This window comes from Lycium barbarum, chromosome 6 (genome assembly GCF_019175385.1).
Source record: "Lycium barbarum isolate Lr01 chromosome 6, ASM1917538v2, whole genome shotgun sequence".
Classification (NCBI taxonomy): domain Eukaryota; kingdom Viridiplantae; phylum Streptophyta; class Magnoliopsida; order Solanales; family Solanaceae; genus Lycium; species Lycium barbarum.
In genome coordinates, this window is record NC_083342.1 from 128,965,250 (window position 1) to 128,981,511 (window position 16,262).

Here is a 16,262-nt window from a genome sequence, read left to right on the forward strand (position 1 = left end):
GACAGACCGTCTAGAGTAAAACCTCTATAGCATCTCCTCTCTTACTGTGTTCAACAAGAACTTGAACATTTAACCACACATTGATTCCATTGAAATCACATAACAAGGCAATGACAAAAAAAGAGAAGAATTTCATTCAATCTTGTGTATCTTAAAACACAATCAAGCTAAGATCATGAGATAAATGTTATATTCAAAACTGCAGTCACTTCAAGATCTAATGGGACTATCTTCTCTCACTGTATTCACTGATGAAGGAAAAAGATCAAAGAAGAAGAAAAACAAAAAAATTATTAAGTACTGGAATTGATCAGCTCCTTGGTTGCTGATGGAGCCATTTGCTGAGGCTGCAATCACAAAGTTGAAACATCAACTTACACTAGTGAATAATGAAATTTACAGCGTCGCTTCGTGAAAATGTAGCTTTCAAGAACAATTTAACATATAGATATACATGTACAAGGATAGCAAGAGTCCAAGATTTGAAATTTATGGATTCAAGTTCAAAATTCTACCACTAATCTATTATTTATGATTTGTTTAATTGATGTTTTAACACATGCAGCGTCTGAGCCTAAGTATACTACATAATGAGAATTTGCTCCTCTTTAGTGTAAATCTTGTTTTAATTAAACTACATGATTGCAAAAACACGAGGAATATTATAATTCAGATTTATGGTTAGTACAACCACTACGTTTCTAAGTTTTGTTTTATCTAATCTTTCGTGTTTCTACACTACTAGTTGCGAGTAAGCAGTAGCAGTCAAAATGGACGATGAAGATGGTTATGTTGTAGGTTAAAGGCTTGAAGATATCAATTCATTACTTACCGGAGCTAATTCTTCCTCATGCTTTGGAATAAAAGCAGTATCAACTTTCCCGTTCTTAAAGTCCTGCTAAACAACAGACACAAAGCAAATTTAGGTTCGTTAAAATCTCCTAAGTCGGTACACGTATTAAGAACATGGTAGTCCACCTACCTCGATATCAAGGATGAGTTTATGATATTCTATTGTGGTAGGAACTCCTGTCAAAAGCAAAAGTAAATTTAGACAGAACGGATACACTGTATACACATATCGGAGAGGTAAATGAGACTTCGATAATAAAAATATCTACCCACGGCATGCAATATAGCATGGAGGTATTACAATCCTATACGAATGCCGAAGTCCTTTCCTGTGGCAGCTATTACTTGACTTTCGAGAAAATGGATGACAAAAGAAGATTGGCCACAAAGAAAAAGGACAAAATGCAAGACACGCGATGAGGATCATAAATAAGGTTGGACAGAGGACAAAAACAAACGGACAAAACCCAATTTGACAGCTGTGTGGATTTTAAAACTCCCGTGACAACTTAAAGGACCAACTCTACTTTCCGGTGCAAATAGGCACTCATCAACTAAGGAAACCGATAGAAGGCTGGTCTTACCAGTAATAATGGTGTCATTAAGTGCTCTTTTCATACGCTCAATAGCCTTCTCGCCTGTTGGAGCCCATACGATCAGATTGTGCTGAGCAACGTAAGCTTAGTATATGGCAAAGAGAAAAGATATACGGCACTTTCATTACTAGATTGGATGGACATGTAACCGGTGAGATTCTACAGAGACGTAGCTACCACCTGGCCCTATTCATAGAAGGGATACATGCCAGAAAGGAGAAGGGCATACTGAAGTTTCGAGAAACCCGCCTAGTCAGATGTTTCAGTGCAGACTGCAGAGTAGGTGCCTATTGTATTGTTGGGCTTTCTGCACTAGGTGCACTGATCTGGAGGAAAATATTGGAACCTTGGTGTTGAGCTTGATTGGTATCCCAATCCCTCTAGAGTGTGGACTTATTCAGGAAGATGGTGACTTGTGTGGAGATTATTTTGACTTCTGTGCATAACAGATATGTCTACTATGAAATTGGAAGTGCGAGACAAAGGCAATGTTCTAATCATGTTGTTGTCGAAGATGGAAGCTTCTCTAACAAATATTGGGTTTCGTTAGAGACGGAGATAGTAGTTGATTCCATAACCTAGCACCACCAGAAAGTTGAAGAAGATGATGAAAGAGATGGAAAGAGAAAAGCAGTTATGGAAGACTGCTCCTTTTGTATTTTTGGATTTTGTGGAGAGAAAACACAGGAGAATTCTTGAACGAATAGAAAATCCACTATTGAGGTCAAGAGTTCTCTTTTATTTCCTTTGTACTTTTGGTGTAAAATGAAATTTGTGTAGAGAGTTAGTTAGACTTTTGGGGAGGCTTGATGTATATGCTAACAACCCACAAACAGAGGAAGCTTATGCTAAATGAAAGTGTAGGGTGAGGGAAGCCACTTAAAACACTCATGCAAAGATCACACCATTTGGGTGTAGTGTAAATAAATTCTTCGGACTCATCAAATTGAAAGAAAAAAAAACAGCATAAAGTACCCACATGTCACATCTATTCACATGGTACATCAAGACAAATGAACGTGGAGCAATCATAACAAGCAAGAGTATCTACATTTACCTTCGCATATTTACTGTTGTTCGCACATGGTCTGCCATGCATATACATTTGAGCCTTGAATTATGAGAAAATAAAGGATACGTTACGGACAGGATAAAGAAGATGAAAATCATTAGATAAGTGGAATGTCATCAAGAGGGGAAGGACATGAAGCTTGTAGAGTTTCACAATAAACAGCAGCATATAGCTGGAATCATAACACTTACCACTATAAGTAAAATACTGCCTCTCAAGCAACATGGAGGATTGAAAAAACTGAATCCATACTAAGCTAGACTTGATTTTACCTAGTTGCTTACTGTATCTTCCCACCATATTTGGTGTTGCAGTCCCTTTTTATTTTACTTTTTTCCTTTTTGATTTGGGTTCTTTGGTTTCTTTTTCCGTTTCTCATTCTTAGAGGATACTTAGATTATTAAACAGTGCAAATCACCTTTACAATAAGATCCTGCAACTTGTCATTTTCTTTCTGTTTTGTTTCCAGTTGGGGATGGGAGGAGTATTGCAGTATCGGAGCATGGATCTGTAGCTTATACATGCTTGTTATGATAGGTTACCTTTAATGACTAAATTTCTTCTAGAGAATATTTTTGTTATTTACTCCCTTCAGACTTTCTCAACTTATCCTCTTTTTGATTTGATAAGTTAGTAAGTTCATAGGGTTTTTTTATACTCCCTATAAAAAGTTAGTCATTACTCATTATACTAAAGGCAAAACTAGAGAGGCCAAAAGGAACTAGAATAAGGTTATGCAAGGGTCAGAGATCCAAAGAATAAAACACCTCATCTAGACATCATTACCTCGAGGAATATTTTTAAATCCCGAAGAACGTACAGAAAAAGATACAACATTTTTCAGACCATCGAAGGTGGTTACCAAGGGTCAAACTTACAGCATCAAAGCATCATATTAATAATAAACATGGTGCCAAGAATAAATTCTATAACAACAGAAGATGGCAAACATTGTTATGAGGTCAAACACAGCTTCCAAAATTTAGAGAACTGGTTTATCAGCAAATCAAACAATTCAACGCATGCAAGTGAAGATTGAGAACCAGTCCAAATAACAATCAGATATGTGTTCTTGACCTCAAATTAAGGAAGTTAATGAGAAAAATGGTGATTGTTAATCATCGAAAATGGAGCTTACATTGGTGCCATGAATGATATTTAGGACACCATTAGGCAAACCAGCTTCCGTTACTAACTCTGCTAGTATTATGCAAGCCCCTGAAAGAAATGGTAAATTTGTAAGTGTTGAATACATTAATCAGAACCTTCTCTGAGGTATATTATCCAGATATGCAGAAAGAGGAGAAATTAAACAATTCTATAGATAATACAAGCATGGATGAAATATTAGACCCCCCTTCCCAAAAAGTGACATACTTTGCATTTCTTCTATTCGAAAAGTTGGTCCTCTTTCCTCAACTATTACTCCATCTGTTCCATTTTATAAACAACTTTTCTTTGTTCCAAAGAAATGGCATTCCATATTTGGAAGCAATTTAACTTTAAAATTCCCATTTTACCCTTAGTGACATGCTTTTATAGCCACAGAAATGTCATAGCATGTTTAAGATCACAAGTTAGTAAGTCTTTCTTTCATTCTTAAATTTTGTGTCTAGTCAAACATCATCATATAAAGGCAAAAAGCTAAAAAGTTCTCCATTCGTCAATTAGCTCTAAATTTATATTATACTAGTAAAGGGGTAAACTACATGTGTATTATCCACTCCCTCCCTCCCTCATGTGGCAAAGCTTGACTTTTGAGGTCACACTTGTCCATTTTGGACATATCTATGTCAATTGATAAATATTTTGAAAATAAAACTGGAGGAGTTAAACCCGCAAGGGTGCCTCAGTTGGTTGAGCATGTGGCTTTCATAATGGAGGTCTTAGGTTCGCAACCCCCTGCCTACGACAGCAAGCGATTTGCCTTCTGGGTCAAGCTCGTCGCACGGGGCTTGCCTAGTGCGGGTTACCTCTCCTGTGTGATTTGCGAGCTAATGCACAGGAGCTGGGTTTACCCTGTGCGCACCCGAAGGGTAGCGGCTGCGGGTTCCCATGTCATCAAAAAAAACTGGAGAAGTTAACAATATAAAAAATTTCAGCTGCTCTGGTTCACAGTATTTTTCAATATATAGCTTTTGAAAATAGATTTCTGCTATTATCTGTTATTTCCTGTGCTTTGATTATCCTGTGTTATCTATGTCGCTTGCATTATTTCATTTCATATCGCTTTGATTCTCTTAACCTTATCTGACTTCTTTTTATGCTTTTATTGAGCCGAGGGTCTTTCGGAAACAGCCGTCCTACCTTGGTAGGAGTAAGGTCTGCGTACACTCTACCCTCCCCAGACCCCACGATGTGGGATTTCACTGGGTTGTTGTTGTTGTTGTTGTTGTTGTTGTTGTATAGCTTTTGAAAACACAGCTAAACAATAATTCTTTTAAAGTGACATAGTGCAACATACAATGGAGCATAAAGTAAAATAGTTAACAACAAATGCAATATAGGTAATCAATGTATCTTCAAATTCCCTTAACGTTAATATGTTGCCTTAGTGCAGTGAGATCAAATACATCAGATATGGGCATAGACACAATGAGTAATTTCAAATACCTGGAGCTTTCTCAGATGGCTTTAGAATGAATGTATTGCCACATGAAATCGCAACCGGGAACATCTGCAAAAGAACACACCATCAAAGTCATCAATTAGTTAACAATACTGTCTTACCACTTGCCAAACGGCCCAAACCTTGAAAGTTCAGGGAGAAGAAACAAATTAAGTGGCATAACAAATGTGCAGTTAACCTAAGCTTCTTTTGAACAAAACAACTGTTAGACTTCTCCAAGGGCTAATTGATGATAAACAAGCCAAGCTTCCTAACATCTTCAATAATCAAACCCAAAGGATCATCCAAGAGACATTAGTAGATCCCGAGGAAAAGACATCAAAGCAGTTATGAGGCTTACCCACAATGGAATCATAGCGGGGAAGGTAAACGTGCATATTCTTGCACAAACTCCAAGATGCTCTCTGATACTAGAAGTATCGATTCCATTTGACATGTTTGAAACAAACTCCCCTGTCTGCAGCACTGCCCACCACAAGCACACTCCACTATCTCTGGAAAAGCAAATCCACACCATTTTAACTAGCGATGGACAGCAGAGTCTAAAAACACTAGCTTTCACAGATCATCTAGGTAATAAACAACAAGTAGCATATGGATGTCAAGGCCTCAAGGGTTATCCTCAATTTGGGCAGACGATGAAAATTGTTCCCTCAAAATTTTAAATTAGTTGTTGACAAAAAATGGCAATACATGTTCGCTTAAGACTCATTTTACAACAAACTTCCTCACAATAGATGTAAAAGGAAGGCCTTCCAATGTGCGATTTTCAAAATGTTACTTTATGATAAGAAAAGATTTACTACTAAACTCATTGGGATGGCAAGAGTTCAAATTCCAAAAGAGGAAAAGAGCAAGCCTCGCTCTCAATATGAAATACAATAAGGTACTCACCTAGCCCACGTTGCACTTCGCTGTAAGCATCCTTCAAAGTCTTACCCTGCTCAGTAGCTATTGTGAAAGCAAGCTTATCCTGGATGATAATTGCGACCACTTTTATAAGAAAACAATAATATGTTTACCATATAAGAATGACTGAAATCCCAAGATACCAACAATATCTATCTGGATAAGTTCTTGAAGCTTGAACATGATCAGCTGACGGGTTGTAACTGATGTGTGCCGCCACAATGGGAAAGCTCTTTTAGCTGCAAAGACGGCAGCCTATCCGTACTTAAAGGAACTTGTGAGACCACTTATTGTGTTGCCTATCATTAGATTTCAGACATAAAAAGCTAGCTAAAAGTACTCAACCAAAGAAAATTGTAGTCCGTATTTGTACAGCTTCACTTACAGGGTTTACTACATCAATCTATGTAGATTATTGTGAGTCAACAAATCTACCACCAATAAGATTAGGGTTTCTCTGCAAGAAAAGTTTGGACAAAAAGAACAGCCATAAAACTCAAAGATCAGAACACTTACCATGCCTGCATCCCAGAGATAAAAGAGAAGGATTATACACTACTAAATCCGTAAAAAAGATTCTTTTAACTCCCACAACTTCCTTCAACAAAAATATAGATCTCTGACAATTTTTAGTAATCCAGCCAGAAACAATTTTCTAAGTGTTTTACTCAAATTTCAGTATAACATAAAGCTAAAAATTGAAAAGGCAGATTCAGATACTAGAAAGATAGAGAAACAAGCAGACACAGTAAAACATATGAAGAACTTTGATGGCACATTCAATCAAGATAGAAGCAGAGAGATCAAGCTCTAGGAACTAATTTCACGTTTACACTCCTCCCTTAATCGCTCACCAAAACAACTTGTTACACGTTTCTTATGGCTTCACATACAAGTGCATTCGCACTTTGGAACTGCTAAAAGAAAGGTAATACTGTATAACTAATGGGAGTACTTTTAGAAGGCTAAGTGACCTGAACCCAAAGAAATTTCCCATATATTAGATGAGATAATCATTTCGCCTATCAAGGCTAATGCACTAGAAGCAACTGGCAAAAATGAGCGGCCAGGGATTACTTTACGCTTTAGTACTTTTCCTTGGTTAGGAGGATGTTGGAAGTTACAAAAGAATTCTTCTTGAGGGGTATATGTATAGGCTTAAAAGGAAATAAATTCCATCAAAACATCTCTGTCTTGAGAATAAGGAGAGGAAAAGAAAAAGAAACATAAGAGCAAGAGAAAGCCGTTACTTTTGGACTATGGTCGATTAGATTCAAGTAACCTTACCGGAGGATAGTGTTTCCTCCAAGAAGGCTCAGCAGTCATTGCAGGCAAAATGTTCCCTTCCAAAGATGTACAAGGCCTCAATGTTTTGAATCTCCTCACTAAACCAACACCAGACGATAATCCAGTGTGAGAAAATAACTGAGTCAAAATATACCAGTAGCTATATCAGATTTCAACTGAAGGAGCAAAATTTCTTAAAACAGCCTGTTGAAATTTACATATTCCATAGAACTTGAGTAAACAGGCAAAAAACTCTTTAGCCATCAGTAATTTTTGTGCATAAAGAGCACTCCCACTCAATGGCTACAAAATGATAGTGGTAGTAGCACATGGAATTCACATCGAACGACTTAAAGTGTGCAAAGAATGACTAATGGTATCCAAGTTAGAACATCCTGATAAAGTTGATACTTAAGCAAACAGTCAACTCATTGATCCATGAAATACACAGTCCACCTATGCACAAGACAGCTCTTTTCTCTCTGTGTTTTTTTATTAAATTTTGATAGGTGGAGCTCACATGTCTTTATCACTATGCTTATTCTCGTTGACAAGTTAAAGATTCATAAGATGTATCATAAACTCATTTTTGCCAGGAAGAAAACAGAAATCACAAGTGAATTTGGTGTTATTGAACTAGTACACTAAAGTCTGACATAGAATATTCATCAGGAGCTAATAAGAAATGAGTTTCACATCTGTGAAATAAAAGAAGATCTAAACAATTTAACAGCAAAAAGGGAAATTCAGGGAGCTGATGCAACAAAATTTAACCATCAATAAACTTATGGCTCTAACGGGGATCTAATACCTATAACATTTCATATTCATGCCAGGAATAATTTTACGACTTCAATCTGTAGACTCGGTTAACACTCATTTCCAATGAAAAACATCTCCCCATCTTAAGGCAGCTGCAAGGTGGGTTTTAAATTATATATGGTACAGCCCCAAAAGCACATGGTTAACCAAAAATTCAAGGTATCTCCTTTCTACCTTTCATTTTTGCGTAAAAGAAGCTCACAGTTCAGTTCAATAAGTTACAAGAGATGGAGGCAGGTGTCAAAAATTAGATGAACAGACCATGGTCTACATTGACAAGAAAAAAGGATTGGATTACAAGCATTTCTATGGAAAAGCAGCTCCCAATCTCAATACAGCTGCGAGGTGGGTTTTGAATTAGATGGTAGGCCCCCCAAAGCATGTGGTTAACCAAAAGGTTGAAGTATCGCATTTTCTACCTTTCATTTTGCACAAAATAAGCTGACAGATTAGTTGAATATTTCATAAGAGATGGGGAACGGTGTCCTAAATTAGATAAATAGGCAATGAACTACCATACAAAAGCAGTTAATTTTGTACTTATTATTTTTTTCATTTTGCATGGAGGGGGTCTATTTTAGTTGGCCAAGCACATTTTCAGCCTTAATGGTGTCAATCTCAAACCCTCATGAGGAAAATTTGTTTGTACTAGTAAATCCAAAGAAGTTGCAGTACAAGAAGTCATAATTAGTCTAAGTTCTCAGCCTCTTGACATTTCTTGGAGAAGAACTTCAGCTTTTCACCACAACTTCAGCCTTTCAACACAAGCCATACATCCCGTACCATTCAGGAGAACATAGGAAGGTAACACACCAGTTAAATCTAGCAGAAGAGTTTCCTCCTTGAAGTGATTGTGATTTTGAAGTTCCAACTTCCAATTAAATGATGAAAACCCTTATATACCCAGGGGTGCAAAATAAAGTAGTAAGGATTTAACAGGAAAAGATGGACTACCTATAATTACCTAAAAACCAAATACGCTTCCCAATAGTAAGAATTAACAATAGAAGTAGATTACAAGAGATAAACAAAGTAAGCACTAAACGATAAGGATGGTAAAGAAGGCTCAACCATTATGATCTCCATGTCGTAGCTTAGCTTTAATGTTGTAACATGCTTTGGTATCGACAAAAGATCCGGATTGGTCTGCCTAAGCCTCTTCAGAATATGATGTGGCTTTAAACCAGCATCTGTCATCTCTTTAATTAACATTACTTCTTTCTCTGAGAAGCGTTGAGCAGAGGGATGCTCCGAGATGTCCTTTAAGGCTTCATGATTGTGTGATCCATTTTTTACCGTAAGAACCCACAAGCCATCCTCCTCCTTACCCACAAGCTAAAAAGGACAACTTGTAAAGCGAGATTCCATCTTCCTTTTCCGAGAATGTCTACTAGATGTCTCATCGACAGGCTTACGCCTATTCCTGTAAACACCTCCTCTGTCACAGCCAAGTTTTACCACTTTGTCTTTCTTAGACTGCTTGATGGTAAAAACAAATCCCTGAGATATTGCAAACACCCCAGCATGTTGAATGAGTTCTTCACGATCTATAAAACTACCTGGTGGACGTGGTAACATCTGGGGGTTTTCATTTGAATCTATGTAAGTATTTTCCATGATTGACAAGTACCAGTAAAAGTGTAAAACACCTGCGCAGGCGATAAAAAATACAATAAGTAGCACCATAAAGCTAATAATTTTGACCAAAAATGTTTATTATAAGGTAAGGAATGTTGACGAGAAAGTCCAGCAGGTACAATTTCACAGCTACACAAATAATGCGGCAAAGTTTATCAAATTGTTTAGTCCCAAGTTTTTATACCAAGTACCAACCTTCCGATAAATAAAAAGGACGTGATCAAGAAGAGAAACACAAAGTACCCATTTCCAATGATTGTATCAGTAACAAGTTTCCAGTTGTCAATTAGAGGGGAAAATACTAGAGCACAACCAAAAGTTGATTAAAACACATTTAGAAAATGTTGAAGCATTTAACTGTGACATACTTCTAGGTGTCAGAAATATGGTAGAAAATAAAAAAATCACCATATAGGATGATTTATGACTAACAATATAAGGTCCCCACTTTTTTCCTTTCTTACAGATCCATTTCTAATACTAAATAATTTATTTTTCAAGGCAATTGGAAAATATATTTTTCTCTGAAATTAGAGGATCTGTAAATCTAACACTTATCCATATATACATATACGAGTCTCTTATCAAACTAAAAGCTCCTAACAATTAATTCTTGAGTCTGAAATGACCCTGCACCCTTTCAGGGAATCTCCAAATGCACATTGCCATCTGCTTTTCTTACAAATCCAATTAGCAATTACCATAACTGGCCACATGCACCCATATGCCTCCCTGCCCCAAAAGGTAGGGTAAGGTCTGCGTACATCCTACCCTCCCCAGACCCCACTTGTGGGAATACACTGGTATGTTGTTGTTGTTGTTGGCCACATGCACTCATATGCATTGACTAAAGTGATTGCGACTAGACGATACAGCATTCTACTAGAGCTAAGGGGACCTACACTAAAGTGATTGCATTGCAACTAGACCACTCGCTGTTTGACGATATCAATTACCCCTCCTTGGCATGTCACTTAAATAAATACAATATAATATAGGATAAAATAGCAGAACAAACTATAGCCTGCACAGAACTTCTAGTTGTAACCTTTAAACATCAAGCTCACAAGAAATAAACTACTACATGATCTTATCAAAATTAACCAAGCATTGCAAATCTTGAATTCACCTCATACGACTAACTCCATCTTGAGCAAATCAAACCGATAAAACTAAAAGGTGATCAATTGATCAAAAAGAAATTAACTAAAACAATGCAGAAAATTTATGTACATTCAGACTCGATTCTTGAAATTGGCAATTTTCTATATCATTCTTGAAAGAGAAAAATCATATCTAATGAACAGTACTGTTACCAGTACGCAAGTGCCCCTTCAGTGCCACAGTTAAAAATGGCAACTGTGAAATTTCAGTGTAAAATTACAGCTTTTTGACAGGTTGACTGATTTAAAGAAAGAAAGAAGTAGCCTTAATTCGGGATTTGCCTTATGGGTAAACTCGTCGCACCGGGCTTGCCTAGTGCGATTACTTCTACTGTGTGATTTGCGAGCTATTCCATAAGAGTTGGGTCTCATATCATCAAAAAAAAGAAGTAGCCTTAATTCACCTAAAGGTCTTCTTCTTCAATACTGGTTTCCCCAATTTCTTTTCCCCTCCATTTTTCTGGTCAAAAGTTGCGAAAGAAATCAAGATTTCTCAACTTTCAAGTGTTGTTACAACAATTTCCCAAAAACGTAAGTTTGTTGAGCTTCTTTTTTCACACCGTGTGTTGTTATGTCGTTTGATATGTTTAGTTCTAGTGTACTTATATGTTTGGTTTTAGTGTATTTTATTGTTTTATTGTTTTCCTAATTTATTGTTAAAGTATTGTGATAAATGTACGTTCATTTAGTACTCCTTGCGTTTCTTCTTATTTGACCTTTATAATAAAAAATATTTTTTTTCTTTTTACTTGACCATTTTAGCAAATTAAAAGATATTTATTATTTTCTTTTAATATTATTTATACTATTAAGTAACTACATAATATTCTAGTAGTCAATATTAAATTTTCAAAATATAATCAATGAGGGAATTTAGCAAAAAAAACTCCTAATATATAATTTCTTAAGGGGAGAGTCAAGTCAATAAGATATAAGTAAAAATGAACCGAGACAGTAGTTAATATCAAAATTTGAATTGATAATAGTTAAATAATCGGCTTCTCAAAGCCCGCACGATTTTCCTCAAAAGAGCATCACATCTTACACCTTATATGGCTTTCCAATCTTTTCAACTACCACCAATATGAATTATGGTTGGGGTCCTTCTACTCTTAATGAGAGGTTGGATCCTCTAAGAATAGAAAGAATTTTGTTGGGAGTGTTGCCCCAGAATAGGCCCTGCAGTGCGTTATTCGGGTTTAGTCGGGCCCAATGTGAATACTAAATGCTGGGTGGAAAAAAAAGAGGGGAAAGATCACGAATGCCCCCTCAAACCAAAATAATTACCCGCCCATATTCCCATTACTTTCGTACTCCCAGAAAAAATTAAAAATATTTATTCGAGATGCCCCCAGTTATGATACCAACATGGTATATAAATATACTGAGATGGTATCATAGAAGATGCTTCAGTCCTTCTCTTAGTCCTCCATGATACAACCATGGTATATAAATATACCAAGACGGTATTATGAATGATCATGTTCATTTATTAAAAATGACACACTTTTCTCCAAAAAAACCTTTGTAATACCATCGTCTTATATACATATATTGTGATGGTATGAAGTACTACTTCAGTCATTCAATGTGACACTCCTCAAGACCATAGTACCATCATTCATCATATATAAATATAATGCGATGGTATCACGGAGGAAGGGATTTGGCCAAGGGGTATGTCGGGTAAAAATTTCTAGCCTGTGGGGGTAGAAGCGTAAATAATTTGAGAAGGAGCATGGGCGGATAAATATTTTATTTTTTAGAGGTATTCAATGATGTTTTCCCAAAAAACTTTCAACTACCACTGTCGATTTTGTTCGCACACCAACGTATTTTACTAGTTGTTAATCAAGTTGTTAGCATAGAGTAATGTGGTACATTTTAATAAATGCATTTAGATGACCAGTATTTTGCAATTTGCATTAGGTGCTTATTAAAATGAATATATACTATCCGTACATTATAGTAAATCAATTAAATATATGTAATAATTGTAAATAGATAATAATTTTGCCTTTTTACTTAAATAGTGTTACATGGTATAGTGGTAAAACACAAGTAAGTTTGGTTCAAATAATCGACTGAATATAACGTATTAATTAAATGAATCAGTTTTAGATAAATAGAATACATGTAAGGTTGATTCACAATTTAATACTATTAGCTAAAATGTGTAGTCAAACTCAAACAGGATGAAATTAAGTAATTAGCTAAAATATTTAGTCAAACGAGATTACATATCACTAGTAAAATATCTAAACTTTGTGATTTTATTGTATTAATTAAATCTGTTATACATAAATAGAAGAGATGTAATAATAGAAAGAAAAAAAAAAAGTTGAAAAAATAGAAACGAAAAGACGATAACATAAACGGCTTCTGCATCAACGGTCATTATTCAACTACTTTATAATAACGTTTTATTAAATTATTGAGTAATCAAAATTTAATTTGAGAAATACTACTTAATGAAGAATTTATTTATTTATTCCGAATATAATATAAGAGCATGTTTAAAAGCGTGGCAAAATGTGGAGTGTGGATTGGACAGAATTGTGATTATCTTCGACAGCCTTACCCTCACTCATAAAGTTTCTCAAATTCCATTTCAAAGCTTGGATCTTTTTATCTGTTTAAGAAACCCATGAGAATTCTTCAGGCTTCCAACATCTATGGTGTTGCCTTTGGCATTCCATCCCTCTCTTCTTCTCGCACTAAGCGCCATGCCACCATACCCACAGGTACTAAAATTTGAAGTTTTCATTCTTTGCATCCTTATTCTTGATGAGTCCATTAAGCAATTAATTGGCAGCTCTTAGTCCAACGTTCTTCCTAACTAGAGTTGTTTTGCATCTTTATTTTCAATGATTCCATATGCTCAGAATCATCTGGTCAATGCCACAAGAAGTGAATAATCTCTTGGAATGTCTGGGATATCATTAGGAATGTAGTTGGGTTTGCTAGAAATTTTAATGGAGTCTCTATGCTTTCCCAATTTTAACTGTGTTTATTTATGGAACAACAACAACAACAACAACAACATATCCAGTGTAATCCCACAAAGCGGGGTCTGGGAAGGGTAGAGTGTACCCACAACTTACCCCTACTGTGTTTATTCATGGAATTATATGAATATCTCAAGTTGTATGAATTTCTGGATGAGTTTTTGAGAGACTATATTCCGTTATAGAACCTAAAGTTATATACTCCTTGTGTATACAGGGCTCTCCTCTTTTTCGTTAACGACTTCTTATCTAATCGTGAAAAGAAACCTCTTAATGTAGTGTAATAACAACTTAGTTTGTGTTTTACGATTAAAAAACATATTTTTGTGTCTCGGTTATGAGCTGATAAGCTTCATAAAGCATTAGAAGCAGAAGAAATCAGTTACATAACAATCTCATCTCACAAAATTATTTTATGGACTGGAACTTCTGTTTAGACTGACAAAGAGATTGTGCTTTATCTCATAATTCAACACTAATTGACAGGTTCCTTTCTGCTTACTGCAATTCCTGATTACGAAGACTCAGAAACTGACTCCTAGGATGCCTACTGGAGTTGGGGTTTTTTATACGCTGGAAAATATACGATTATTTTGATTCCCAAGTTGCTGAGTTCTTTATGAAGGCAAAGTTGCTATGTTTTAATACTCGTTAATGTAAACCAACTAGGAGCTTATATATTTTGCTTCTAACCTTGAAATTCCAGTATGGGAAATTTGGGATAACTAGCACTGATATCTGCTTAGTCTGAGGTATTTCCCACAACCCTCAAGGTCCAAGCATTACATCTCCTATTGACACTAATGTAAGTGATAGGGCTGTGTTTGCTGAATGGAATTGGCTTCTATTGTGGATCTTCAACTAAAGATTTTCGATCCCCAAATCCATGACTTGTTGATGTTCATTATTAGTTGCGACTTTGTTTTTGGTTCTTGGATGCACGAGTTATAATCAAATATCTTTCGATAAAACTTCTTCTCATATTTTCTAACAATTCTAGGGGAAGCATTGGCCAAATCTGTTCCAATAGCAAGCAAGTTCTCGGAGCAGCATTTTTTGAAGAAGGGAGATATGGAGAACGAAGGAAATTCAGTTGTTCTCGAGGTTTCCTCCCATGTTTCCTTTTCGTTTTTAATCTTCAGCTATTGATTAATACAATATTGTGATTAGAACTACTAGATTATTACATTTTGCAGGTCAATTTAAAGTAATTAAATTATTTTTGACTTTTCAAAGTAATCATATGCCTACGGTAAAAGCTATCTCATTATGTTCTTTACTGTTTTAAACAAATATCTAAAAAGTGAACTATAAAATTTTGTGAGTATTTGAAGCGTATTCATCACTTGATGTGCTATTCAATATAATTGTCAAAGATCTGCGGTGGTTGGTTCAGTTTTTCTACCTTGCGGAGTTATGTATGATTTCAGTTTACACAAAACACGGGCACTATGTGTTTCATAGTCTGTTACTATACATTTTCTGATAGACCATTGGTTATTTTCTGGAATAAGTAATTATTGCACAGTTTCTCACTAGAATTTTCCGATATATAATCAGAAAAAAGATTTTGCAGTTCCAAGGAGAAAGGCCATGGCCCTGATATTTTCCAGTTTTGTGCTCTCAAATTATGAATTGCCCAAAGTTGCATATGCTCAATCTATTGAGTTCAGGGAATATATTGATACCTTTGACGGCTATTCGTTTTTGTATCCTCGAAACTGGATTCAAGTGCGTGGTGCTGGTGCTGACATATTTTTCAGGGATCCTCTTGTTTTAGATGAAAATCTCTCAGTGGAGATATCATCTCCTTCATCCTCTAAGTACAAAAGTGTAAAAGATTTGGGTCCACCACAAGAAGCTGGAAAGGGAGTCCTTAGACAATATTTGACTGAATTTATGTCCACTAGACTTGGTGTCAGACGCGAATCAAGTGTTCTTTCCACTTCGTCAAGGGTAGCTGATGATGGCAAGCTGTATTATGAAGTTGAGGTAAAATATTTGTGCTTTGCTTGTTATGAATGATTTAGGGTCCTTTTGGTTTCTGATGATAAAGGTGTCTAGATATCAATGATTTATTTAACTTTCTTAGTACAAAATGTTATTCGTTCTATGTTAGCGTGTTCCACATTGAAGGGGCATATGAGCTGTTTCCTTATACCATTTTGGGTGATCTTCACCTTCACCTAATTAGCTAGTTTTTGGGTTGACGGTTAACTACGGAGTTTGGTGCAAGGTCCATTACTTTTCTTGGTATTAGAACCAGACTCATGCTAATTCTCAGTT

The 16,262-nt window shown here is 35.9% G+C and overlaps 2 protein-coding genes across 9 annotated transcripts; one reads left to right on the forward strand and one right to left on the reverse strand.

Annotated features, from left to right (window-relative positions):
• Positions 1 to 111: 111 nt before the first annotated feature.
• On the reverse strand, positions 112 to 11,570 carry LOC132598862 (uncharacterized). 8 transcript variants are annotated; one of them, XM_060311997.1, is made up of 15 exons: positions 11,122 to 11,569; positions 8,981 to 9,816; positions 7,346 to 7,443; positions 6,444 to 6,515; positions 6,206 to 6,357; positions 6,044 to 6,122; positions 5,490 to 5,643; positions 5,134 to 5,197; positions 3,898 to 3,951; positions 3,659 to 3,738; positions 2,504 to 2,559; positions 1,437 to 1,525; positions 983 to 1,029; positions 833 to 898; positions 112 to 347 (listed from the first exon to the last, which is right to left on the reverse strand). In XM_060311997.1, exons 7-15 carry the CDS (start codon positions 5,583 to 5,585, stop codon positions 294 to 296), a joined length of 606 nt encoding a protein of 201 aa, XP_060167980.1. In that variant the 5' UTR covers positions 5,586 to 5,643; positions 6,044 to 6,122; positions 6,206 to 6,357; positions 6,444 to 6,515; positions 7,346 to 7,443; positions 8,981 to 9,816; positions 11,122 to 11,569; the 3' UTR covers positions 112 to 293. The 8 variants fall into 8 exon arrangements, with proteins under 8 accessions (XP_060167980.1, XP_060167981.1, XP_060167979.1 ...); XM_060311998.1 differs by having other exon boundaries at positions 9,239 to 9,816; positions 11,122 to 11,567; XM_060311996.1 differs by having other exon boundaries at positions 6,444 to 7,483; positions 9,239 to 9,816; positions 11,122 to 11,570.
• A 1,940-nt stretch (positions 11,571 to 13,510) lies between these two features.
• On the forward strand, positions 13,511 to 16,219 carry LOC132598864 (psbP domain-containing protein 1, chloroplastic). Its single transcript, XM_060312002.1, has 3 exons — positions 13,511 to 13,712; positions 14,977 to 15,080; positions 15,537 to 16,219. Exons 1-3 carry the CDS (start codon positions 13,616 to 13,618, stop codon positions 15,999 to 16,001), a joined length of 666 nt encoding a protein of 221 aa, XP_060167985.1. The 5' UTR covers positions 13,511 to 13,615; the 3' UTR covers positions 16,002 to 16,219.
• The last annotated feature ends 43 nt before the right edge of the window (positions 16,220 to 16,262 follow it).